Source organism: Alosa sapidissima, chromosome 19 (genome assembly GCF_018492685.1).
Source record: "Alosa sapidissima isolate fAloSap1 chromosome 19, fAloSap1.pri, whole genome shotgun sequence".
NCBI lineage: Eukaryota > Metazoa > Chordata > Actinopteri > Clupeiformes > Clupeidae > Alosa > Alosa sapidissima.
In genome coordinates this window covers 30575170-30595960 of record NC_055975.1, presented here as the reverse complement: position 1 = coordinate 30595960, position 20791 = coordinate 30575170, and the positions used below count along the sequence as shown (strand labels likewise).

Here is a 20791-nt window from a genome sequence, read left to right as displayed (position 1 = left end):
ATGATTACTGTGAATGTATGTGTGTGCGTGTGTATCTGTTTATGCACATGTGTGCACATGGAATGGGTTAACATGACCCCTGGAGGCAAACATACGGAAAAAATTGGTCATCCTAGGCCCAACGGTTCTCAAGATATTCACAGAAAACTGTTTCTGCCCTACCCTCCTTTCGGGGGGTTCAGTCCAGCGGGGGGGCTACAGATCAAAACGAAAAACGATGGTTCCATGTTATCCATATGGGGTTACATGCCCACCAAGTTTCGTCTACCCCGGTCTTTCAGTGTCCCGGGAATCCTTGACGGAAATTTGGACATTTGGCGAAAAAGAAAAAAAAAAAAATCTACACTGGCATATCAGGAGTTTCACTCATAGAGGAAGCCCCCAGTGTCATGGGTCTTCAATATGATGCAGTCACTTCACTTTATTCCTCTTCCGTTTGCCAGTAGGCTCAGATCCTGTGGGCTTCATGCAGGTTACAAATATAATGACCAAGGTGTTGTACCCTATCTGATCTATCTAATCATTTGACTTCACTTTATGACACATTTATTTATTTGTTTGTTTGTTTGTTTATTTATTTCTATTTATTCTTCACTGGAATGTTGTGTGTGTGGTGTCTGAAGGGGGGGTGGGGGGGGGGGGGTGGGTGGGTGATGGTGAAATATCTCTGCTGTGCGGAAGTTGAGCACTCAGTACGCATGCAGCATGGAACCACATCTCTCTACACTGCTGGGACTATTCATACTTCATGTACAGCTTCACTCAGGTAATGACTACACTGGATTCAAATTCACTGCAGTCCTTCAAAAAAGACAAAATACAAAGCAACTTCCTATTGTTTGTTAAAATGATATGTAAAATGATATGTAAAATAATTCTGTCTTAAGATAGCTTATATTGTTTCATTCAAACTCATTTTGGTTTGATATAGAAACTGAACAGTCTGGCAATGTTTCACACAAATCTGTGTTTCTCAAAGTCACCAAGTACAGTAGGTATGGAAAAACCCCCTACAAAATCGTTGCTAACTAGCTTGAGTTGCTGGGCATCTTTACTCGGGGGGCATGTTTTAAAAATAACAATGTTCCCGTAGAGTATTCTTCCTTTTTTATAATAATAATAATACATTTGATATGTATTCGACCAGCCATAAACGCTCGGTCAAATTCAAGAATCTTTTCCTCAGTGGCTCCTTGTTGGTGGAATGAGTTGCCCAGTGCTCTCTGTTCCTGTGATAGTTTTGGGTCTTTCAAGAGGGGTCTAAAAGCATATGTGTTCCACAAGCACTTAGTTTATTAAGAAGGTCTTTTGCGTTATTGTTTGTATATTATTCAGTAGTATTTATTTATTTTCATTAGGCTATTGAATTGCATTGACATTGTTGTTTATTATTGCTGTTCTCCTTGGTGTAGTCTTACTGACTTTTTAAATTGTTTGACAACCCTTTTGCAATTATCTAAGCACATAATGTAATCTGAAAACTGCTGCCCTGATTTAAAAAACAAATGCTGAATCAAGTTTGATGCCGAACTTAACAAAATGGCTTCTAGCAGCACCCATCATGAGTGTAGAGGATGGTGGGTCTGAGACACTAGACACCACTGTTGAGCCCTCGGGACCTGTCATGAGTTTAATTCAAGGAGACTAAAGAGGGTGCCTGCTTGAAAATCCCAGTTAAATGCTTGTGAAGGCTGCTCTACGTGAGCTGACCTCTAGTTTTCAACGTAAAGAATTACATTTATTTACAAAGACATTGGTGGCTTCCGGTCACAAAGCATCGTGGTTTCTGTGATCCACGGCCAGCTAAAAGCCGGAAGGAGAAGCTTTGTAAGCTCACTAGAGCTTAGTAATGGGGACGAGACCGCCTATGCCGAGTCCGAGTCAAGACCGAGTCTTTGAAGGGTCGAGACCGAGTCGAGACCGAGTCTGTTGGTTTTTAAATACAGTCGAGTCCGAGTCAAGACCGAGTCTTTGAGGAAGCAAGTCCGAGTCGAGACCAAGACCATAAAAAAATTTCAGTTTTAATATTCATAATTTAATATCACCCCAGTTAATAATCAACAGTTAGGCCTACAGACTAAGCTAGATTGGGAATTGTTTAGAGGAGCAGTCTTAACGTCTTAATATGGACTATGCTGACCTACAGACACTCACCGGCAGCAGAGCCATAGAGATAAATAAACGGCTCTGACTGCAGTATCTTTGCATTGCACCATGGGATGTCATTTTCAAATAATGCCGGTCAACATTGCATTTTATTATTATTGTTGTTATGTGTTGTCTGTTTTTTTATATGAACATAAAAAATGCGTTGGTCTCGAGGACTCGGTCTGAAATTACGAGTCCTTCTCCTCCCACTGTGGTCCGAGACCGAGTCAAGACCGAGTCTTTGAAGGAACGAGTCCGAGACGAGACCGAGAAAGCAGAAATTGGTCTTGAGACCGGACTCGAGTACTACATCACTACTAGAGCTCACACAGGTTCCCATTGGAATGAATGGGCAATGTGTTTTTTACAGTAATAGACTTCTGAAGTTCGCTTACAAAAGTGGATATTTTGATTATTTGTACTTAATAAATTAAACGAAACTTGAAGAAGAAAGACATGGGACATGACCTCGGTGTCTCTATGGTAGCTAAATTTAAATTTCTAAAGAGACAGACTTTTTTTTTCTCATGCTTATCAATTTTAGGGTCCTTTCATATCATTACTACATTTTATTCTATGTATCTGCTTTATCTTTATTTGAATTCCTTTAATTTATCTATCTATGGCATTCCTCTTTAAGTTGCTCTTTGCTCCATCTACCTATGTATGCTATACAGCACTTTGTTTTTTAAATGTGCTATAGACAAATTCTGAGAAAAATCTGAGACGGTGCAGCAACCATTCTCCTGGATTCTGTCTGATTTGACACAGAATGACTCTGTTCTTTACTTACCACACAGACACAGATGAGCCAATTTATAATGTATCCAGAAGCTTGTTTTAATGTAGCCATAATAATTTGCTTGATTTGACTTTCTTTTAAGACTCGAGAAGTCTATCAACGACACCCCAACCCCCCTTTTTAAGTGCTCAGGCGTACATTCCTCCTTCCGTCAAAACAACACAAGATTTCTGTTCGTCAAAAATTCTAAATGACGTTGCCCCGAAAACAAGCGGAAAAGTTACTCCAGAGGGCTATTTCACAAAACCTAGATAAGGGATTAAGCTGGGATTTTTTGGTTATCCTGGATGTTGTTAAGTGTTCTTAACAGTCTTCTGTAATAAACTCCGGGTTCGCTAACTAGGTTGTTGGTGCTTCGTTTTATGTGTAGAGGCCCTAAGCAAGCTACTGACCAGGTTTGGTGCTGTTTTGAACAATATTACTGGTTAAAAAATGCTATTTGGGAAGCGTTTAGCTTACTGCCCATAGCTACACCACTGTTTGCGATTTGGGGCTATAGCATATCAAGCCAAGCTCTGTAGTGGTTGATCAACGAAAATTACTGTCTCCAAGGCTTATTTGATGTGTTTTAATGCAGAAAAACACCCTTGGGTTAACTTTCGCTGGAATTACACTTTAAAAGAATTCATGTGGATGTCTTGTTAGCCTACCATGAGCTTTGGCTCGATTCGCTAGGCAAACGTTAACAAAAAAAGTTTGTTTTGGTGCACTGGATCATCTTTAACTAGCCAGCTAGTATTATTGTTCAGTTCATGTCTATAACATGCTTTACTTGCTACCTGGTTAATTTCAGTGAATATTATTAAGGTAGGATGAATGATAAGATCATTAAGCTTTACTGTGTTCAGTGGGTTGTTAACTATAGAATTTTCGTGCCGAAAAATCCCTTTTAATGCAGTGAATCCCTTAATGTTTTTCCTTAACTAAGGAAATCATTTAAGGTATTCTGTATAACACCCTTAAAGGAGAATTCCGGTGTGATATTGACCTAAAGTGTATTGAAACATGATACCGAGTGTGAACGTATGTCTCATAGCCCATCTCGACTTGTCCCCTGCACTCCAAAATCTGGCGCTAGTTAGCCGATGCTACCAACAACTTTTTCAGTAGTGGTGCTTCGGCATCGGGCTAGCCATGCAAATAAATCACTGTTTTACACCCATTTACGAGGCTCAATGTATCTCCACACTTCATTGGTAGACTTCCTAGGGCCCTGACATTTAAAACGAGACATTGAGAACTTTGAAAAAGCACTGGTAGTTTACTTACAAGACGATTTATACAGACAGTATCTTCACGAAGTTTAACGTTTGCAGCCATCTTGAATTTAGTCACGATAAGTCGAGCAACGAGTAAGAATGAACAGGTATGATAAGGGATCAGATTCCAAAAATAATTCAGTGGAAATGCATGGATTCCAGTTTCTTCCAGGAGCAGCAACTGGAATCCATGCATTTCCACTGAATTATTTTTGGAATCTGATCCCTTATCATAGCTGTTCATTCTTACTCGTTGCTCGACTTATCGTGACTAAATTCAAGATGGCTGCAAACGCTAAACTTCGTGAAGATACTGTCTGTATAAATCGTCTTGTAAGTAAACTACCAGTGCTTTTTCAAAGTTCTCAATGTCTCGTTTTAAATGTCAGGGCCCTCGGAAGTCTACCAATGAAGTGTGGAGATACATTGAGCCTCGTAAATGGGTGTAAAACAGTGATTTATTTGCATGGCTAGCCCGATGCCGAAGCACCGCTATTGAAAAAGATGTTGGTAGCATCGGCTAACTAGCGCCAGATTTTGGAGTGCAGGGGACAAGCCGAGATGGGCTATGAGACATACGTTCACACTCGGTATCATGTTTCGATACACTTTAGGTCAATATCACACCGGAATTCTCCTTTAAGTAACCCCTAAGGACAAATTAAGCCCTAATGGTCATAATTAAGGGGGAAAAAACAGGCCCGCACCTCAGCTTGCACTTCACACCTGTGCTTCTCCATTGCTGGAAATATATTCTACATATATTCTACTGGTACATCTGAGAACTCTTTGTCTGACTCTCCTTTTTCTGAGACCTGACTCTGATAACTTTTCATCTGAGAACTTTTTGTCTGACTCCCCTTTTTCTGACAGCGGTTTTCCTGAGACCTGACTCCTTTTTATCTGATGTCTGAAACATGACTGTGTAATTCTGTAAACTTGACAGCGGTTTTCCTGAGACCTTATGCCTTTTCGTGTGATGTCTGACACTTGAGTCTGACAGCTGAGGATGTCCTAAAATGTACACCGTACCTGGGTCTGCTGTGAAAAAAATGGTCCTTCGGCTCATATCCGTATCACAGGTTTGGGCCAAATCAGTGTTTTGTATTTTAAACGCATCTCCTGACTTCCGGTTGAGTTGCAGAAATCGGACCTGGGACAAATCTGTAAACCGGTGATGAAACAGCATTGCTAGCAGAGCTGAAACCTCTATCAGGAGCAGACCTGACCCACAGTCAGATACCGTATGTCCGCTACAGGCGGATCTAAAGGCTTTTATGCGGATCCGGCCCAAAGGAAATTGTTATCTGGGTAGATATATATAATAAAGGCTAGATGTCTCGTCCGCGCTGCTGGCCAATGGAGGTCGACGTCCGCACCTTGCAGCCATCTTGCCACAGTCAGCGCGCTAACTCATAACATTGTGTTTCAATGGTGCACTGTAATGACAGGTAATGACCTGAAGGTGTCATTGTTATAGCCTGGGGGCATTGTTCTGCCTTTAGTAGAAGAAGAGATATATACAGGGAATGTGTGTGTGGTAAAAGTTAAGTTAATAAACCGAACACTGAGGAACTCACGTGTGTAAGTCAAGTCAATACATATGACTGTTAGAGATAGCTACAGACATTACACATACTTTGTAAATAACCATAACATGCTCAATTTTCTACCGATTTTCAAACGGTTTGGTTTGTTATAAACATCAGAGATGTAGTTATGACACTGTATACTTACGAAAAATGTTAATTTAAAAATGTTCAAGCATCCAGATTATAGCTACGTTAATAACGTTTGTAAGAAACCAAACCATTTGTAAATCCGTCAAGATTTCAGCGAGATAAGAGTATTTGTGTTCGTGCAGATCACTCACCTTACATCAGGTACCACAGAGCCCACCAGATAGCTTGACTGTGACAAGATGGCCGCCAGTGATGCCGTTAGAGACTCCGCCATAAGACATTTAGCCTTTATTATGTATATCTATGGATACAAGTACAAATGTTTGTGTAGAAACATTTTAATCACATACAAATTTCCGTGTTACAGCTCAGGTCTCTGCCATCTTGGTCAGACTTTTTTGTAACTCCCGCCTCCAAACACAACGGGACCTAGTTCCCCGAAAGCATCTTAAGCCTAAGAGCGTCGTAAAGTCCCTCTTACGAACGTCTTAAGATTTGCCGACTGTTTCCCGAAACCATCGTAGCTTAAGAGCGTCGTGAAAACACTCGTAGATCTACGAGTGCTCCAGAGTACTCGTTACCGGCTAAGAGCGTCTTAACAGTACTTCTCACTGAGGTCACCAACAGGACATACAGAGGAATTACAACTTAGAATACATAATCCAATTTACGTTCCCATTCTTTATTGTGTTTACCTGTGATAAATCAGATTTTAGCGTGCAAAATAGCCTACAATTAATGGTCATAATAATGTGATGAAAAGCGGACAAAAATGCAATCAAGTTATGAAACGAGACGTTGCCAGAATAGTTTGACATTATCTTTGCTAAGTGAATATTTTATTAGGCCTATGAGGTAAAAAGCAGAGAAAGCAACATGTGGTTTAGTCTGTAGCCTACTGCATCAAAATCTAAGCCTACACATTTCCTCTCTTTCTTACTCGACTTCTTTCTTACCTTCAAACGTGTTCTTAAGTGACACCGCGAAAAATTATTGCATGGTGCAAATCTAATCTTAAAATAATTACAATTATGTATGTCTCTGTGTGGTATATAACCTACTTGGGATGCTTACATGCAGATGTCAAAGTGTTGGTAACGCTTTAGAATAACATGTGCTTATTAGGTATTAACAGTGCATAATAAGCTGTTAACAATTTACTACTAACAGTTAGTTAACTGTTGTTATCCTTTAATAACATTAACTAACGGTTAACATGCCGCTTGTAAGTGTTAATAAGCAGCCTTTTAAGTGACTTACAAGCATATTTGTTAACAGCTAACATGCAGGTTGTAAGTGTTATCAAGCAGCTTGTTAATGCTTGTTAATGGTGTATAAGACAAAGAGGTGGATAACTAATACGCTTATAAGACCTTTCTTATTTATTTGTAGTAAATTTTGCAGCCCCCCAATCTAAAGCGAGGACCATGTAGCCTATAGCTCCACAAGCCCAACCTTCTATCTCTACTGCATCTATCTGTCTAGCTTGGTTTAGCTGTGCGAAATGCACCTTCAAATTTGCTGCAGTGAGCAGGAATTGAACCCTGGTCTCCTGAGTCATAGAGTGATTTGCACATGTTATTCTAAAGCGTTACCAATGGTAGGCCTATAGCTGTGACGTGCAGTCACCTGACATCACCGTCAAATCAGAGGATATTTCAGAACTATTAACGTGGATAGCTCCCCTTAAGAGCATCTTAAGAGGAGTGCACGCGCGTTCACGCTACGATCATGTTCAGGAAACAGTCAGAAAAACCAAACGAACGATCGTAAGATGAATCGTAGAAAACCCTCGTAAGAGCGTGTCTCCATCGTTATCGGGAAACTGGGCCCTGATTGGTTCTCGAATGGTCCTCATTTGAATCAAGTTAAACCTTCGCCAACTTTGTTTCGCCTGCCTTGGAGATTTGCTCTCATTTCGCCCAACCAGGGCGAATTTTGTCTCCATTCCATCTCAATGAGAGCAAAGCGAAATTTAGGTGTGTGAAAACCGACCGTAATGGTGGCATAACAATCCTACAGTATTGCGCCGAGATCGGATTTGGCGATAGTTTTCAAATTCATTTCAGTCTCTCATTTCAGATAGCCAGGTGTTAAAACAGTTAACGGCCCATGAACAGTGTTGGGAAAGTTCACTTTCTACGTGAACTAGTTCAAAGTTCAGTTCACAAATTTTAAAATGAACTAGTTCAGTTCATAGTTCATTCATAATTCAACATTTTGAACTAAGTTCACACTTTCCAAAAATGAACTAGTTCATAGTTCTTTTTTTTCATATGTTGCTGCGAGCTATTATTTTTCAAAATTATTGCCACAGCCCATAGAATGCAGTTAATTTGGGTTGAGGATCTGTCGTGACTGTCTTTTGATTTTTTATTGGCTTGCACACACCTTGAAAGGCTAGCCAGGTGCTTCAGTTCAATGTGCCGTTTCAGGTTTGCTGTGGATGTGACTGAAGTGCGGGCAAAGTTTGCACAGAAATGTATGATTTTTCCCATCCTCACCGACCTTGTCATAAAACTTGTTTAAATGATCATACGACGCCTCCTTGCTGCTTTGTCGTCTACATCAACCTTTCTCAAACTTCTTTGACCTGAGGCCCAGTCAAGGCATACTTGGCATACTAAGAAGAGTGTAAAGCAGTTTGCAGTAGCCTAAAGTTACTCACAACGTCGTCTATCGCTGGAAAAAATAGCGAGCGACCTATGATAACCTAATTAAATGCTCGGCAGGCCGGATTAAAGTGTGTGGCGGGCCGGATCTATGATAAACTAATAAATGCTCAGTGGGCCAGATTAAAGTGCGTGGCGGGCCGTAGTTTGGACAGCCCTGCGTTATAGAATCTTTGCATTGTATCACGGAGTGATTTATTATTAGCTGTACAAAGTCTGAGTTGAAATGTCCAGGGATATTCCAAGTCATGGAATGTCTCTCGGCCAATCAGAAACAAATAAATAGTTCCATAGAACCCAATTGTTGTATAAACAAATACTGCTCTTTTGATCCCGTGAGGGAAATTTGGTCTCTGCATTTATCCCAATCTGTGAATTAGTGAAACACACTCAGCACACAGTGAACACACAGTGAGGTGAAACACACACTAATCCCGGCCCAGTGAGCTGCCTGCAACAACAGCGGCGCTCGGGGAGCAGTGAGGGGTTAGGAGCCTTGCTCAATGGCACTTCAGCCGTGCCTCGGGGTTTGAACTGGCAACCCTCCGGTTACAAGTCCGAAGCGCTAACTAGTAGGCCACGGCTGCCCCCCAACGACTGCCTTCCCTCACCCCTTCCCACAGTCCTTTGTACCAGCACTATAGCGCCACCTGTTGATGTTTGGCTGCAATTTGTATTTTGTGTATAGGTGCATCCCTGTGTTTGTTTTCAATTTACAGAGCTGTGTACACAGAATGGACCTTCACTGGACACTAGATATTCACTGAATGTAGCTTAGGAAAGCTTAAAAGAGACAACCCCCCCCCCCCCCCACACACACACACACACACACACACACATAACTATTACATGTGCGGTGCAGGACTGGGGGTAAAACATGTACTGATTACTATTCCAAGGGAAGAGAGGGCCCTTGAAAAGTCTGGAATATGTTTTATTTTACCTGGATATTTTATTTTCTAAATAAAGTTATAATAAATTAATAATCACAGCTTATTAACCTACTTAAAGCATTACAGTTATTATTGTGTGTGTGTGTCTGACTGAAGGTATCTGTGTGTCTTTCTGCACCTGCTATTCCCACAAAAAGTTACAAAATTGTTGCATTTTAAACACTTGCTCCTGTTCTGATTAAGTTCTAAGAAATAAGCAATAATGATCAAAAATCTTGTTTCTATTTATTTTGCACACATACCTTGTTTGTAAATTTCCTAATTTTCTCACAAAAAAACCTGAAAATCATTCATATGATCATAGGAGGAAAATAGGGCCCTAGTAGCATAGGATCCTTGGAACATAGGACCCTGGGGAACATAGTATCCTTGTATCATAGGACCCTGAGAATGCAGGACCCTAGCACTGGTCCCATTATGTGCCATATCAATCTGGGGAACCCAGGACCCTGAGTAGATGGAATGTAGGGATGAGCCCAAATCAACACAGTGAAATGGCCATGAGAGCACCACTAGGAGTGTAGGGGTCTAATGTACGCGTTCACTTCCAACAGTGCTCTTTTGTAGCGGGTGTAAATGACTTAACTTGAACTCTTGGACACGCTGTCTCACTCATGATGCTCATCGTTGTTGTGTCTCTACAGTGTCTGTAGCTGGGCTGCTTGTGCTGGAGGGAGGATCAGTCACTCTGAATGTGACAGGACATGAAGACAAAAAGAACTTAAAAAAAATGTCATGGAATTTCAATGATCAAGATATTGTGGAGTACATCCATAAAACCGGTTATGTGCTTTATGAGAGGGATGATGAAGCCAGAATGTTGTTTGATAAGAACACCTTCTCCCTGCGGCTGAAGAATCTGCAGAAGACGGACTCTGGACACTACAAAGCAGAGAGGAGTACATATGGACAACTAAAAGAGACTGTATCTGAGTACACCATTTATGTCCTGGGTGAGAGCATCAAATAATTTATCAATGTTGTTATTTCAGTCAGCCTATTAGCTGTTTTGATTTGCATTGGAGGGAAAGTGAAAACCAGCGCCCCAAGTGGTTGCGTTCCTATCAAAGAGCAGCTCCAATGATAGATAGATAGATAGATAGATACTTTATTGATCCCCAGGGGAAATTCAAGAAATGTTAAGTCCCATAGAACTATTTTTAAAAAAATATTGTGAAGCCAAATCAGCGGAGTTATCTTCAAACTGTGAAAATGTCAGGCCCTATTTTGCCTTATTTAAAAAAACTACAAAAGACGTCACGTGACTTTACCCTTCGACGTTACTCACGGTTGCATGGTTTGTTTATTAGCCTGGTTAGCATTGACACTTAACACTTACTGCCAGCTCTTCATGTGAGTAGAAGCACAACACCAGTTATCCAGACATAAAGGTTATCACCACGCGGTTTGCATCGCGCTCCTTTATTACAAAAATATGTCAAGCCAGTTAAGCAAATTGCCGTATTGATCAGTTAGAGATTAAGCGCCCAAACCTGTGACGTCACATGCAACTGTAGTTCGTTATCACCATGTTAAGACAAAAACTCAAAACAATTCAACTGATCCTAAAAATAAGGTATGACCACTAGAAGCAATAGAGGTGACCCCAGTGCCTAACATATGCAAAGCATTAAATTAAGATCCCAATGTGCACCGAGATATATTTTTTCTAAAAAAAAAATCCCATCCACTCCGCTAAACTCTAGGAACGCAACCAGTAGGTGGCGATGAGATTACTTTCCCTTCCTATGGTAAAGTGTATGTGATGATGTGGGGGGCTACTTCCAAAGGCCGAGGGAACTTTATCAGGGTGCATAGTGTCCTGGATCCAGTATAGTATGTATATTAGTATCCTGGATAGTATCTACCTGCCTCTATTGGAATTTAACATAGGGGTGCTAATACTTATGACCCCTGTATTTTAAGGAAGAACATTTATTTATTTATGATACATTATTCATTCACAAAGAAAATTGGTGTCCTTAAATGTTGGATATTAACTCATTTTTTTACTTCAGGCATTAAGATACATTCCCAAAAGATGATTTTATATTCCTCTTTTAAGTCAACTTTAGCAGAGGTGCCAATCATTCTGGGGACAACTGTATACATGATACTGTTAATCTCTACATCTTCTAAAGCACCGTGTATATTTGTGTGTGTGTGTGTGTGTCTAACAGAGCATGCAGCAGCCCCCACTCTGACTGTGGTGTGTGTGTGTGTGTATGTGCGTGTGTGTGTGTGTGTGTGTGCGTGTGTGTGTGCATCTGTGTGTGTGTGTGTGTGTGTGTGTTTAACAGAGCATGCAGCAGCCCCCACTCTGACTGTGGTGTGTGTGTGTGTGTGTGTGTGTGTGTGTGTGTGTGTTTAACAGAGCCTGCAGCAGCCCCCACTCTGACTGTGGTGTCTAAGTGGTCCAGCAGTGACTCCTGTAGTGTGACTCTAAACTGCACAGGACTCAACGTGTCTCTGATCTCCAGCTGTAACGGCATCGTCTGCTCTCAGGAGGAAGGAGTCACATCCCTCTCCATCTCTCTCAACCACAACGCTGTCTCCTGTAACCATAGCAACCCTGTTAGCTGGAGCCAGGCCACCATGGACCTTAAACCACTCTGCCCACTGTACAGAGGTGAGACACACCAACACTTCACATAGGCAGAGTAGGGGTAGTGACATGTACATAATGTTTCCAATTTTTCTCTAAAACTGTACAGAACTAAGAAAACCGTCCGTTGCTGAAAACAAATGTATTTCACTGTTGAGTCACTTGTGTTTTTTTGTTTTTGTTCAGGAGGAGACCAGATTGATATCAATAGAGGGACGACTGAAAAAAAAACAATTGGAGTTATTTTAGGAATTATCGGAGGTGTAGTTGTAATAATCAGTATTGTAGTTGGAATTGTTTGTTGGAAGCGGAAGATAAGAGGTAAAAAACTCCCTACAGCTTTTCTGTCTACACCATATGTTAAGCACTGATATACTGACATATTTCTACACCATATGTTAAGCGCCTGATATACTGACACATTTCTACACCAGATATAAACACCTGATATACTGACACATTTCTACACCAGATATAAACACCTGATATACTGACACATTTCTGTACTTTTCCGGTGGAACTGAAACAGACCACAACATCCCGGTAAGTCTGACATCTTCTGCATAACATCTGAATTGAAAACTGACATTTACTGAAAATAATATTCACATATTTCCTTGCAGCATTAATGTAATTCTGTAGAGTATACACAATGACTGTAATATTCCTTGTCTAATGTAGACACATGCACATTGCTCTTTAACATATTTTTACATGTCTACGTTATTCTCACCTTGATAAAAATGGATACAAACATGTTCAAACCTGATGAAGAGTGATAATCCAGATCAGAGGCAACACTTACAAATGGTAAAGTAATAATCCTACTCTCAAGTGACATTCTTCATATTCTGATGTGATTATTTTCTGTGCACTTTAATCACAGTTGTAATCATTGTTAATCTTTCTCTGTCCCTAGTGTGATGTTCCACAGTCAGGTGTGGTTGAAAGCCCGGGACTCACTGATAACACCTATGATGAAGCAGTCAGCCAAACCAAGGTCTCTTTATCTAGTACTACTTCAGATTCAGTCAATTTCATTCATTGCATTTACATTACGCAGAAACTTTATCCACAGCGTTTTCCATATGTCAACTATATTATGGGCCACTGTTCCCAGAGCAACTCAGCGTTAAGTGCCTTGCTCAAGGGCACAGCAGTGGAGGTCGGGTATTGAACCCCCATCTTTTCAGACCACTGCACGCTAGCCCAGCTCCTTAGCCAGTACGGTACCACCGACTTGTTATCGTTTCCCTGCATGGCTGATGTGATTAATTAATTATATCTGATTCTACAGTAATTTTCAAACAGGAGTCTTCATCAAGCCCCATGCATAATGAGCCAGGTGACAAATGCATCTCAGATGTGATATTTTACAATAATGAGTTAAAAGCTTCGGGTTGTTTTGTTTACTGAATAGTAGTTTCAAAACAACCCTACTAATTAACTGAATGTGCACATTTCCAGGATGCACTGTATGCCAGGTGTTTGTGTCTTAATCATGCAAAATATCTCCGCAAAAGTTGCACCTTTGCTTATTATATGTAGAAAACATGAATATTTGCCTAGAAATGTAACCAGTCTTTTGAAATATTGTGAAATGGCTGAAGTGTATGATTAAAAAAAAAAGAACTACGGTAGCAGTTTAACTGTCACAGACAGACATGTATTGTGGCTCACCTGTGGTGTAGCCTGCAGTGGTCATTATGCAGGTCAGACAGTTGGAGCGTATTCATCTGAAATGCCCCTTTATCCTGGTGCTCCTGGGACATTACTGCAGCATATCACTGCTGTTATTGTAGGATAAAGGTGCAGACTTTGCCAGATAAACCAGCTTCAGCTTCAGCTGGTTTATCTTACCTAAATATGGCTTGGAAATGAGTTTTGAACATGACATCAGTCTGATTCTGCTGTGTGCAGCTCTGTGTTGTCCTACTGCCCCTGTACCCTGTAATACTGTAGGGTTTTACTTCTCACTGTCTCTGTTCAGACATTCAACTAAGTCTACATCTGCTTCATGCTGCAATACAGTTGGCTGAAAAACTGCATTCCTATTGGTTTCCAAGTGAAAGCTATGAATATAGTGAACACAGGCAGAACTCTTACACCTGAAGTCTTGAACTACTGTACGTGTTGGATTTCTCTAAATAGCGAGTTCAGTGCACATATTTGTGTTTAGCATTTCATGTGACATGCAAATATAGCATGCTCATAAAAACAGATTGCATTTTTTGTCAAAGAAAAATGAGCACATGTGCTACATTGGGTGCACAATATACTGAATTGTGTGCACACTCTAATAAAATGAGACCTCCATTTAGTAAAACGAGAGCAATTACACCTCCCCGTTTCCGTGATTTTTGGAGTTTTAAAAAGATATTTGACACAACATAGCCTTGGAAGCAAGGGCGTAGGTTTCGTCTGAGCTTTGGTGGGGACACAACGAAGTTTCTGGCATTTCTATGCCTTGAACTAGCGCATAATATTATGTAGGCCTACACTTTGTTTCTTGAACTAGCGCATAATATTATGTAGGCCTACACTTTGTTTCTTGAACTAGCGCATAATATTATGTAGGCCTACACTTTGTTTCTTGAACTAGCGCATCATATTATGTAGGCCTACACTTTGTTTCTTGAACTAGTGCATAATATTATGTAGGCCTACACTTTGTTTCTTGAACTAGTGCATAATATTATGTAGGCCTACACTTTGTTTCTTGAACTAGTGCATAATATTATGTAGGCCTACACTTTGTTTCTTGAACTAGCTTCTGATGTCCTCCACCTTTCTTTTCTTGCCCAACATCCTCAAATCGACAGCCAAGCAAAGATTGTAGAGCTAAGATCTTTGCAGCCAAGTGTGCCAAATACTTCTAATCGACAGCATAGGCTACAGGGAGCTAAGCCAATCAAAAAACAGACCTGTCTCAAAGACGTATTTTGGGTGGCGGACGGTACTGAAGTGGGAAATTATTTAACCTTTTGTCTACCGCACGAGGCGCTTTTTCCCCGTTTCAAATTGAATATTGGTGGGGACATTTCAGTCATTATGATATTGGTGTGGACATGTTCTTCCTTCGGACCCCACGCAAATCTACGCCCATGCTTGGAAGCAAATAAAACATAAATTCAGGTGTAAAGATCTTGCTGAAAGTGAAGATGGGTGTTGCCATCATAAGAAAATGCAGAACAGAGCAGAAAAGAAAATGCTTGTGTTTCCAAGGAGGATGCTGGTGTTTTCAGCCTACTGTATCAACAAACTACATCTGTTACTGCTACTACTGTGACAATAAACAAACCAAGAACAGGCTTTGTTTAAACAGCTAATTATGTGTGTGTGTGTGTGTGTGTGTGTGTGTGTGTGTGTGTGTGTGTGTGTGTGTGTGTGTGCGTGTGCATGTGTGTGTGTGTGTGTGTGTGTGTGTGTGTGTGTGTCTGCCGTTCTACAGGATATCAGAGCCCCAGCCACAACCATCTATGACACTGTCCAGCTACCAGCCCCCTCATCACCAGCAGAAGCTCATCAGACGCCGGCCTGTCCTGAGACTATCTACGCTGTAGTGAATAAGAAAGATAACTCTGCATAAAGCAGGGAACCTGCTAAAACGATGAGGTGAATTGATCAGTCTTAGTTATTGTGGCAGGCAGGGCTCACCACATTACTGTTCTCTCTCTCTCTCTCTCTCTGGACATAATATGTCACATCCTCTTTGGAATGCAACTCCTCCTAGCAATATGGCTGTTATGCCTTTTTTCCATCAGCACCTTAGAAAGGGAAGCCTTTACTATCTCCCCTGTCTATCGGCTTTCCACATTGTTTAGCTTTTGAGATCAGATCACGATGGCAAGTGTTATTATGGCAGCTAGGGATTTGAAGTTTTAAGTAAAAGAACATTTTAGCAAACTACCTCTTCAACAACAACGTCAAACTAAATCTGACGGCAGACCAATGCCAAAACTGGAGGTTCGCACTGAGAGGGTAAAAGGTTTTAGGAGTTTCTAACGAGGGACAGGTCCATGTGTGTTGCTGTTACGAGTATCAGTAGCCCAGGCTGCGTTGTTAGCCTACATTGCCTTGAGATTGCATGTTACGTACTAATAGTGCCTTCATGCCGGTGTTACATGTCAACTGTCTCCCACGATTACACAATGATGTTTCTTCGACAGATGTGGCCGCTTGCTGATTTGTCACTTTCTGATATAAACTTGAGATGAACAAATACAAATATGCATGACATATTTAAATGTCAAACATGTCCTAGCCAATAAAGCTGATTCTGATTCTGATGTCCTTGTGCACATCATGAGCCGATGAACAAATAACTAAGAAAATAAGAGAGAACAAACACAAACACACATGGTGTGTTATGTTCATGTGTTATGTTGAACTTTGCCTTTACCACTTGTAACATAGGCTAAAGCGCTTATATTTTTTATTCTATTTATGTTTGCTTTAGAAATATTCTAGTCTTTCAACAAAACAGAACTTTATACGTACTGTATATTATTTACTCATATGAAATATTCACATTATTTTCTTATAATGTTGTTATAATGTTGTATTTGTTGATAGTCATTTCTATTTGGTCACAGTATTAAAGAGAAATAATTATGATATTTTCCTATTGATGTAATACAACAGAATGGGCCAAAGATTTTTTACATTGGACATAAATATTCTGTTTTTTATGTGTTTACACAATGCTGTTTAAATTAAGCTGAAGATGTTGTAGTGAAAGACTGGACTTGGTGGATAAGTGTAAATAAAAGTGTTCTGATTAAATCAGGAGTCCCTGAGCTCTGTGTCCCTCTTCCTTCCCTGCTCATTATTCTCAATATGTAGTGGAAAAAAATCACTGACTTTTAACTCTAACTTAGCACTCTGAACAAAAACCAGCGGAGAACGGTCTGAGATGAGAAGTGGCCACTTGTGGCCTTTTATTCACAAGTCCTCCTGGGTACAGCTCTGAATGCACAGAGACTAAGTGTGGCCAGGCAGGAATTGTGAATGATGGATGTCCTCTGCAGCGGAGACTCCACGACCCAGGCCTTGGGGAGAAGGTGCGCACGTTCTGAAGTTTGCTCCCTTGGGGGAAAGTTTTTGTATGCGGTCAAAAACACCTCCTTTTTTACGTATGGCCAACCCTGGCCCGGTGTCTGCCCCCTATGTAATCGGCAGACCCCCTTGTAGCCAATCAGTATATATTCAATAAATCATATAGGTGGATGAGCTCACTGAGCTGCCACAAAAATGATTAAATAATCCCCAGTAGGCCTGTGTCACGTTTGCGCACGTGCATGACATCCTGCCCCAGCCTCTGCCTGGTCACCTCATTGCTAATGTACAGATCTAATCAATCAGGAAGTAAATTGTGTGTGTGTGTGTGTGTGTGTGAACTCTTCATGAACTTTACTACATATATCTCTCGGCTGCTGCCTGGCAACACATGACATCTTCAAAAAAATCTACCACATATTCCTCGCTAAACAGTCTGCACAAAGCCCCTATGAGGCACATGCATATGAGAGCTGAACCCCCTAGAGTGGAGCAGATATGGATTCATATGAGAGCTGAACCCTCTAGAGTGGAGCAGATATGGATTCATATGACAGCTCTAGAGTGGAGCAGATATGGATTCATATGACAGCTCTAGAGTGGAGCAGATATGGATTCATATGAGAGCTGAACCCTCTAGAGTGGAGCAGATATGGATTCATATGAGAGCTGAACCCTCTAGAGTGGAGCAGATATGGATTCATATGACAGCTCTAGAGTGGAGCAGATATGGATTCATATGAGTGCTCTAGAGTGGAGCAGATATGGATTCATATGAGTGCTCTAGAGTGGAGCAGATATGGATTCATATGAGAGCTGAACCCTCTAGAGTGGAGCAGATATGGATTCATATGAGTGCTCTAGAGTGGAGCAGATATGGATTCATATGAGTGCTCTAGAGTGGAGCAGATATGGATTCATATGAGAGCTGAACCCTCTAGAGTGGAGCAGATATGGATTCATATGAGAGCTGAACCCTCTAGAGTGGAGCAGATATGGATTCATATGACAGCTCTAGAGTGGAGCAGATATGGATTCATATGAGAGCTGAACCCTCTAGAGTGGAGCAGATATGGATTCATATGAGAGCTGAACCCTCTAGAGTGGAGCAGATATGGATTCATATGAGAGCTGAACCCTCTAGAGTGGAGCAGATATGGATTCATATGAGTGCTCTAGAGTGGAGCAGATATGGATTCATATGAGAGCTGAACCCTCTAGAGTGGAGCAGATATGGATTCATATGACAGCTCTAGAGTGGAGCAGATATGGATTCATATGACAGCTCTAGAGTGGAGGAGACGTGGAGATGAGGTTTTGTGTTTAAAACCAGTTCATCTTCAGTGTCCGGCCGGCGGGACGGTTACCCCCCTCCCCAACCTCCCCCCAACATTCTAAATCAATTGTATGCACCATGTTGCTATGTAGCATAGTAATGTTATACACCATTTGAAAGCTTTGACTCTTGGGAATCCACAAATGACAACTTTTTTTTATGCACATGTTTCATGTATAGTGCTTTACATTCACAGATTAATCTTATTATGTCTCAATTAAATTTGATCCAAAATACCCCCCCTCCGCTTTTGGTGCTACCCTGACCTCTGGCTGCAGTGTAGCTGCAGCACAATAAGTAGATGCAACATATTGGGTACTGAAATGGATCCATAGAAATTGAAACTTGTTGTATTATCCAAATTTAGTTGTACAGATGTATAGTCTATCTTATACACACTTATTGAACCAACAAAGTAAATGTAACAATAAAAACTTTTTTGTAGTTATTCCATATTTTGTGTAGTCAATCTATATCAGAACACCTGACATACACTCTACATAGTCCACAAGAAACCTCAAAGTGTTACCTTTCATTTGAGACCAGACCAGTTATTGTGGCAGGCAGGGCTCACCACATTACTGTTCTCTCTCTCTCTCTCTCTGGACATAATATGTCACATCCTCTTTGGAATGCAACTCCTCCTAGCAATATGGCTGTTATGCCTTTTTTCCGTCAGCATCTTAGAAAGGGAAGCCTTTACTATCTCCCCTGTCTATCGGCTTTCCACATTGTTGAAGCCATTTCTATGGAATTTATAATATTTTGAGTTTATTTTGTAACTGAGAAAACCTGTGTTGCAAATGTCTATCGGCTTTCCACATTGTTTAGTTTTTGAGATCAGATCACGATAGCAAGTGTTATTATGGCAGCTAGGGATTTGAAGTTTTAAGTAAAAGAAAATTTTAACAAACTACCTCTTCAACAACAATGTCAAACTAAATCTGACGGCAGACCATTGCCAAAACTGGAGGTTCGCACTGAGAGGGTAAAAGGTTTTAGGAGTTTCTAACGAGGGACAGGTCCATGTGTGTTGCTGTTACGAGTATCAGTAGCCCAGGCTGCGTTGTTAGCAGTGGTGGAGGAAGTACTGAAACTCAGTACTTAAGTAAAAGTACAAATACACAGAGAAATATTTACTTTAGTAAAAGTAAAAGTACCACAATGACAACCCTACTTAAGTAAAAGTAAAAAGTACCTGCTTTTAAATGTACTTTAAGTATTAAAAGTAAAAGTATTTGCATAATGATTTATTCTCTTAATATCTATATTCTAAAAGGAAAAATCAGTATGGGCTGTGGCATTTTAATCTAGTTAGTTTCTAAGCTAGTTTTAGGTTATACTCGACTAGATAGTTTTAAGTTAATGCAATTGTGCTTACCATCTGTGGCCCATTACATTCTGACCTACAATTCTAGAGACTGTAATTCTGGTTATCTACTAGGTTGATCTGCTGAGTAATATCTTTCAGCAAAACACGAGAGCCTGAAGTTTAACGGGGTAGACAGGGGAAACGTCGGGTGGATCGTAATGCCAATTATGCTGATTGAACAGAAAAGTTGCTGAGAAAGGTGTCTTTATGATTAAATTCAGTTTCACTTGCGCAGACGCATAGACATTGAATGAGCGCTGACGTTACGCCACAATTGTAGGCTATGCATCTTTATTTAATCACACACAATTAAGGAATATTTCCTAATCTGGTTCATCACCGGTTCATTAATAGTCTACCATTCATTTGTGCCGCAAATGATCAGACGTGTGACAGAAGCATGGGCATAGCCTGTAACTTCGCTGATCCGCGGATAGCAATCTCATCGGAGAGGAGGCCCTAACGCTGCAGATAACAGACAGAGAAAGGCACAGAACACAGTTGCATGTACAGTGTAGCCATGGGTCTGGTGAATATAGCCTACCGAATGCAGATGGCTACAAGCTCACGCTTTGCCTGGTCTAGACTAGAAGCTTATGTTTCTAAGAATGCACGTAGCGCTCCAGAATCTTTGGTAGCAACCCCCCGGTAAAACAAACGTGTTTGTCAGAGAGAAAAACAACTGATCATAAAATGTATCGTAAAAAGGAACGATGGTGTTATAGAAATGTAGCGGAGTAAAAGTACAGATAATTGCTGTAAAATGTAACGAAGTAAAAGTCAAAAGTATGCACTATAAATTTTACTTAAGTAAAGTACAAATACGTGGAAAATTTACTTAAGTACAGTAACGAAGTATTTGTACTTCGTTACATTCCACCACTGGTTGTTAGCCTACATTGCC

The 20791-nt window shown here is 40.7% G+C and overlaps 2 protein-coding genes across 8 annotated transcripts in view; both read left to right on the top strand.

Annotated features, from left to right (window-relative positions):
• Window positions 1-421: 421 nt before the first annotated feature.
• The window catches only part of LOC121693311, an 89413-nt gene continuing 69043 nt past the window's right edge, over window positions 422-20791 (top strand). Inside the window, exon 1 of the mRNA XM_042072663.1 lies at window positions 422-493. The gene's annotated coding sequence lies outside the window, so the exon portion shown is untranslated. The remainder of the gene's footprint in view (window positions 494-20791) is intronic.
• LOC121693303 (natural killer cell receptor 2B4-like) lies at window positions 696-16912 on the top strand. 7 transcript variants are annotated; one of them, XM_042072638.1, is made up of 9 exons: window positions 696-766; window positions 10161-10469; window positions 11891-12145; window positions 12308-12442; window positions 12651-12664; window positions 12896-12931; window positions 13041-13121; window positions 13419-13466; window positions 15573-16912. In XM_042072638.1, the coding sequence occupies exons 1-8, from the start codon at window positions 706-708 to the stop codon at window positions 13419-13421; spliced, it is 894 nt and encodes a 297-aa protein (XP_041928572.1). In that variant the 5' UTR covers window positions 696-705; the 3' UTR covers window positions 13422-13466; window positions 15573-16912. The 7 variants fall into 7 exon arrangements, with proteins under 7 accessions (XP_041928572.1, XP_041928568.1, XP_041928573.1 ...); XM_042072634.1 differs by lacking the exon at window positions 13419-13466 and having other exon boundaries at window positions 12311-12442; XM_042072639.1 differs by lacking the exon at window positions 12896-12931 and having other exon boundaries at window positions 13056-13121.

Bases quoted from the DNA above. Each gene is read 5' to 3' on its own strand.
- LOC121693303 (XM_042072633.1), top strand. From the start codon at position 706: ATGGAACCACATCTCTCTACACTGCTGGGACTATTCATACTTCATGTA. The intron at 10,470-11,890 runs GTGAGAGCATCA...TGTGTTTAACAG, and splicing joins GTACACCATTTATGTCCTGG to AGCCTGCAGCAGCCCCCACT. The intron at 12,932-13,040 runs GTAAAGTAATAA...CTCTGTCCCTAG, and splicing joins AGAGGCAACACTTACAAATG to TGTGATGTTCCACAGTCAGG.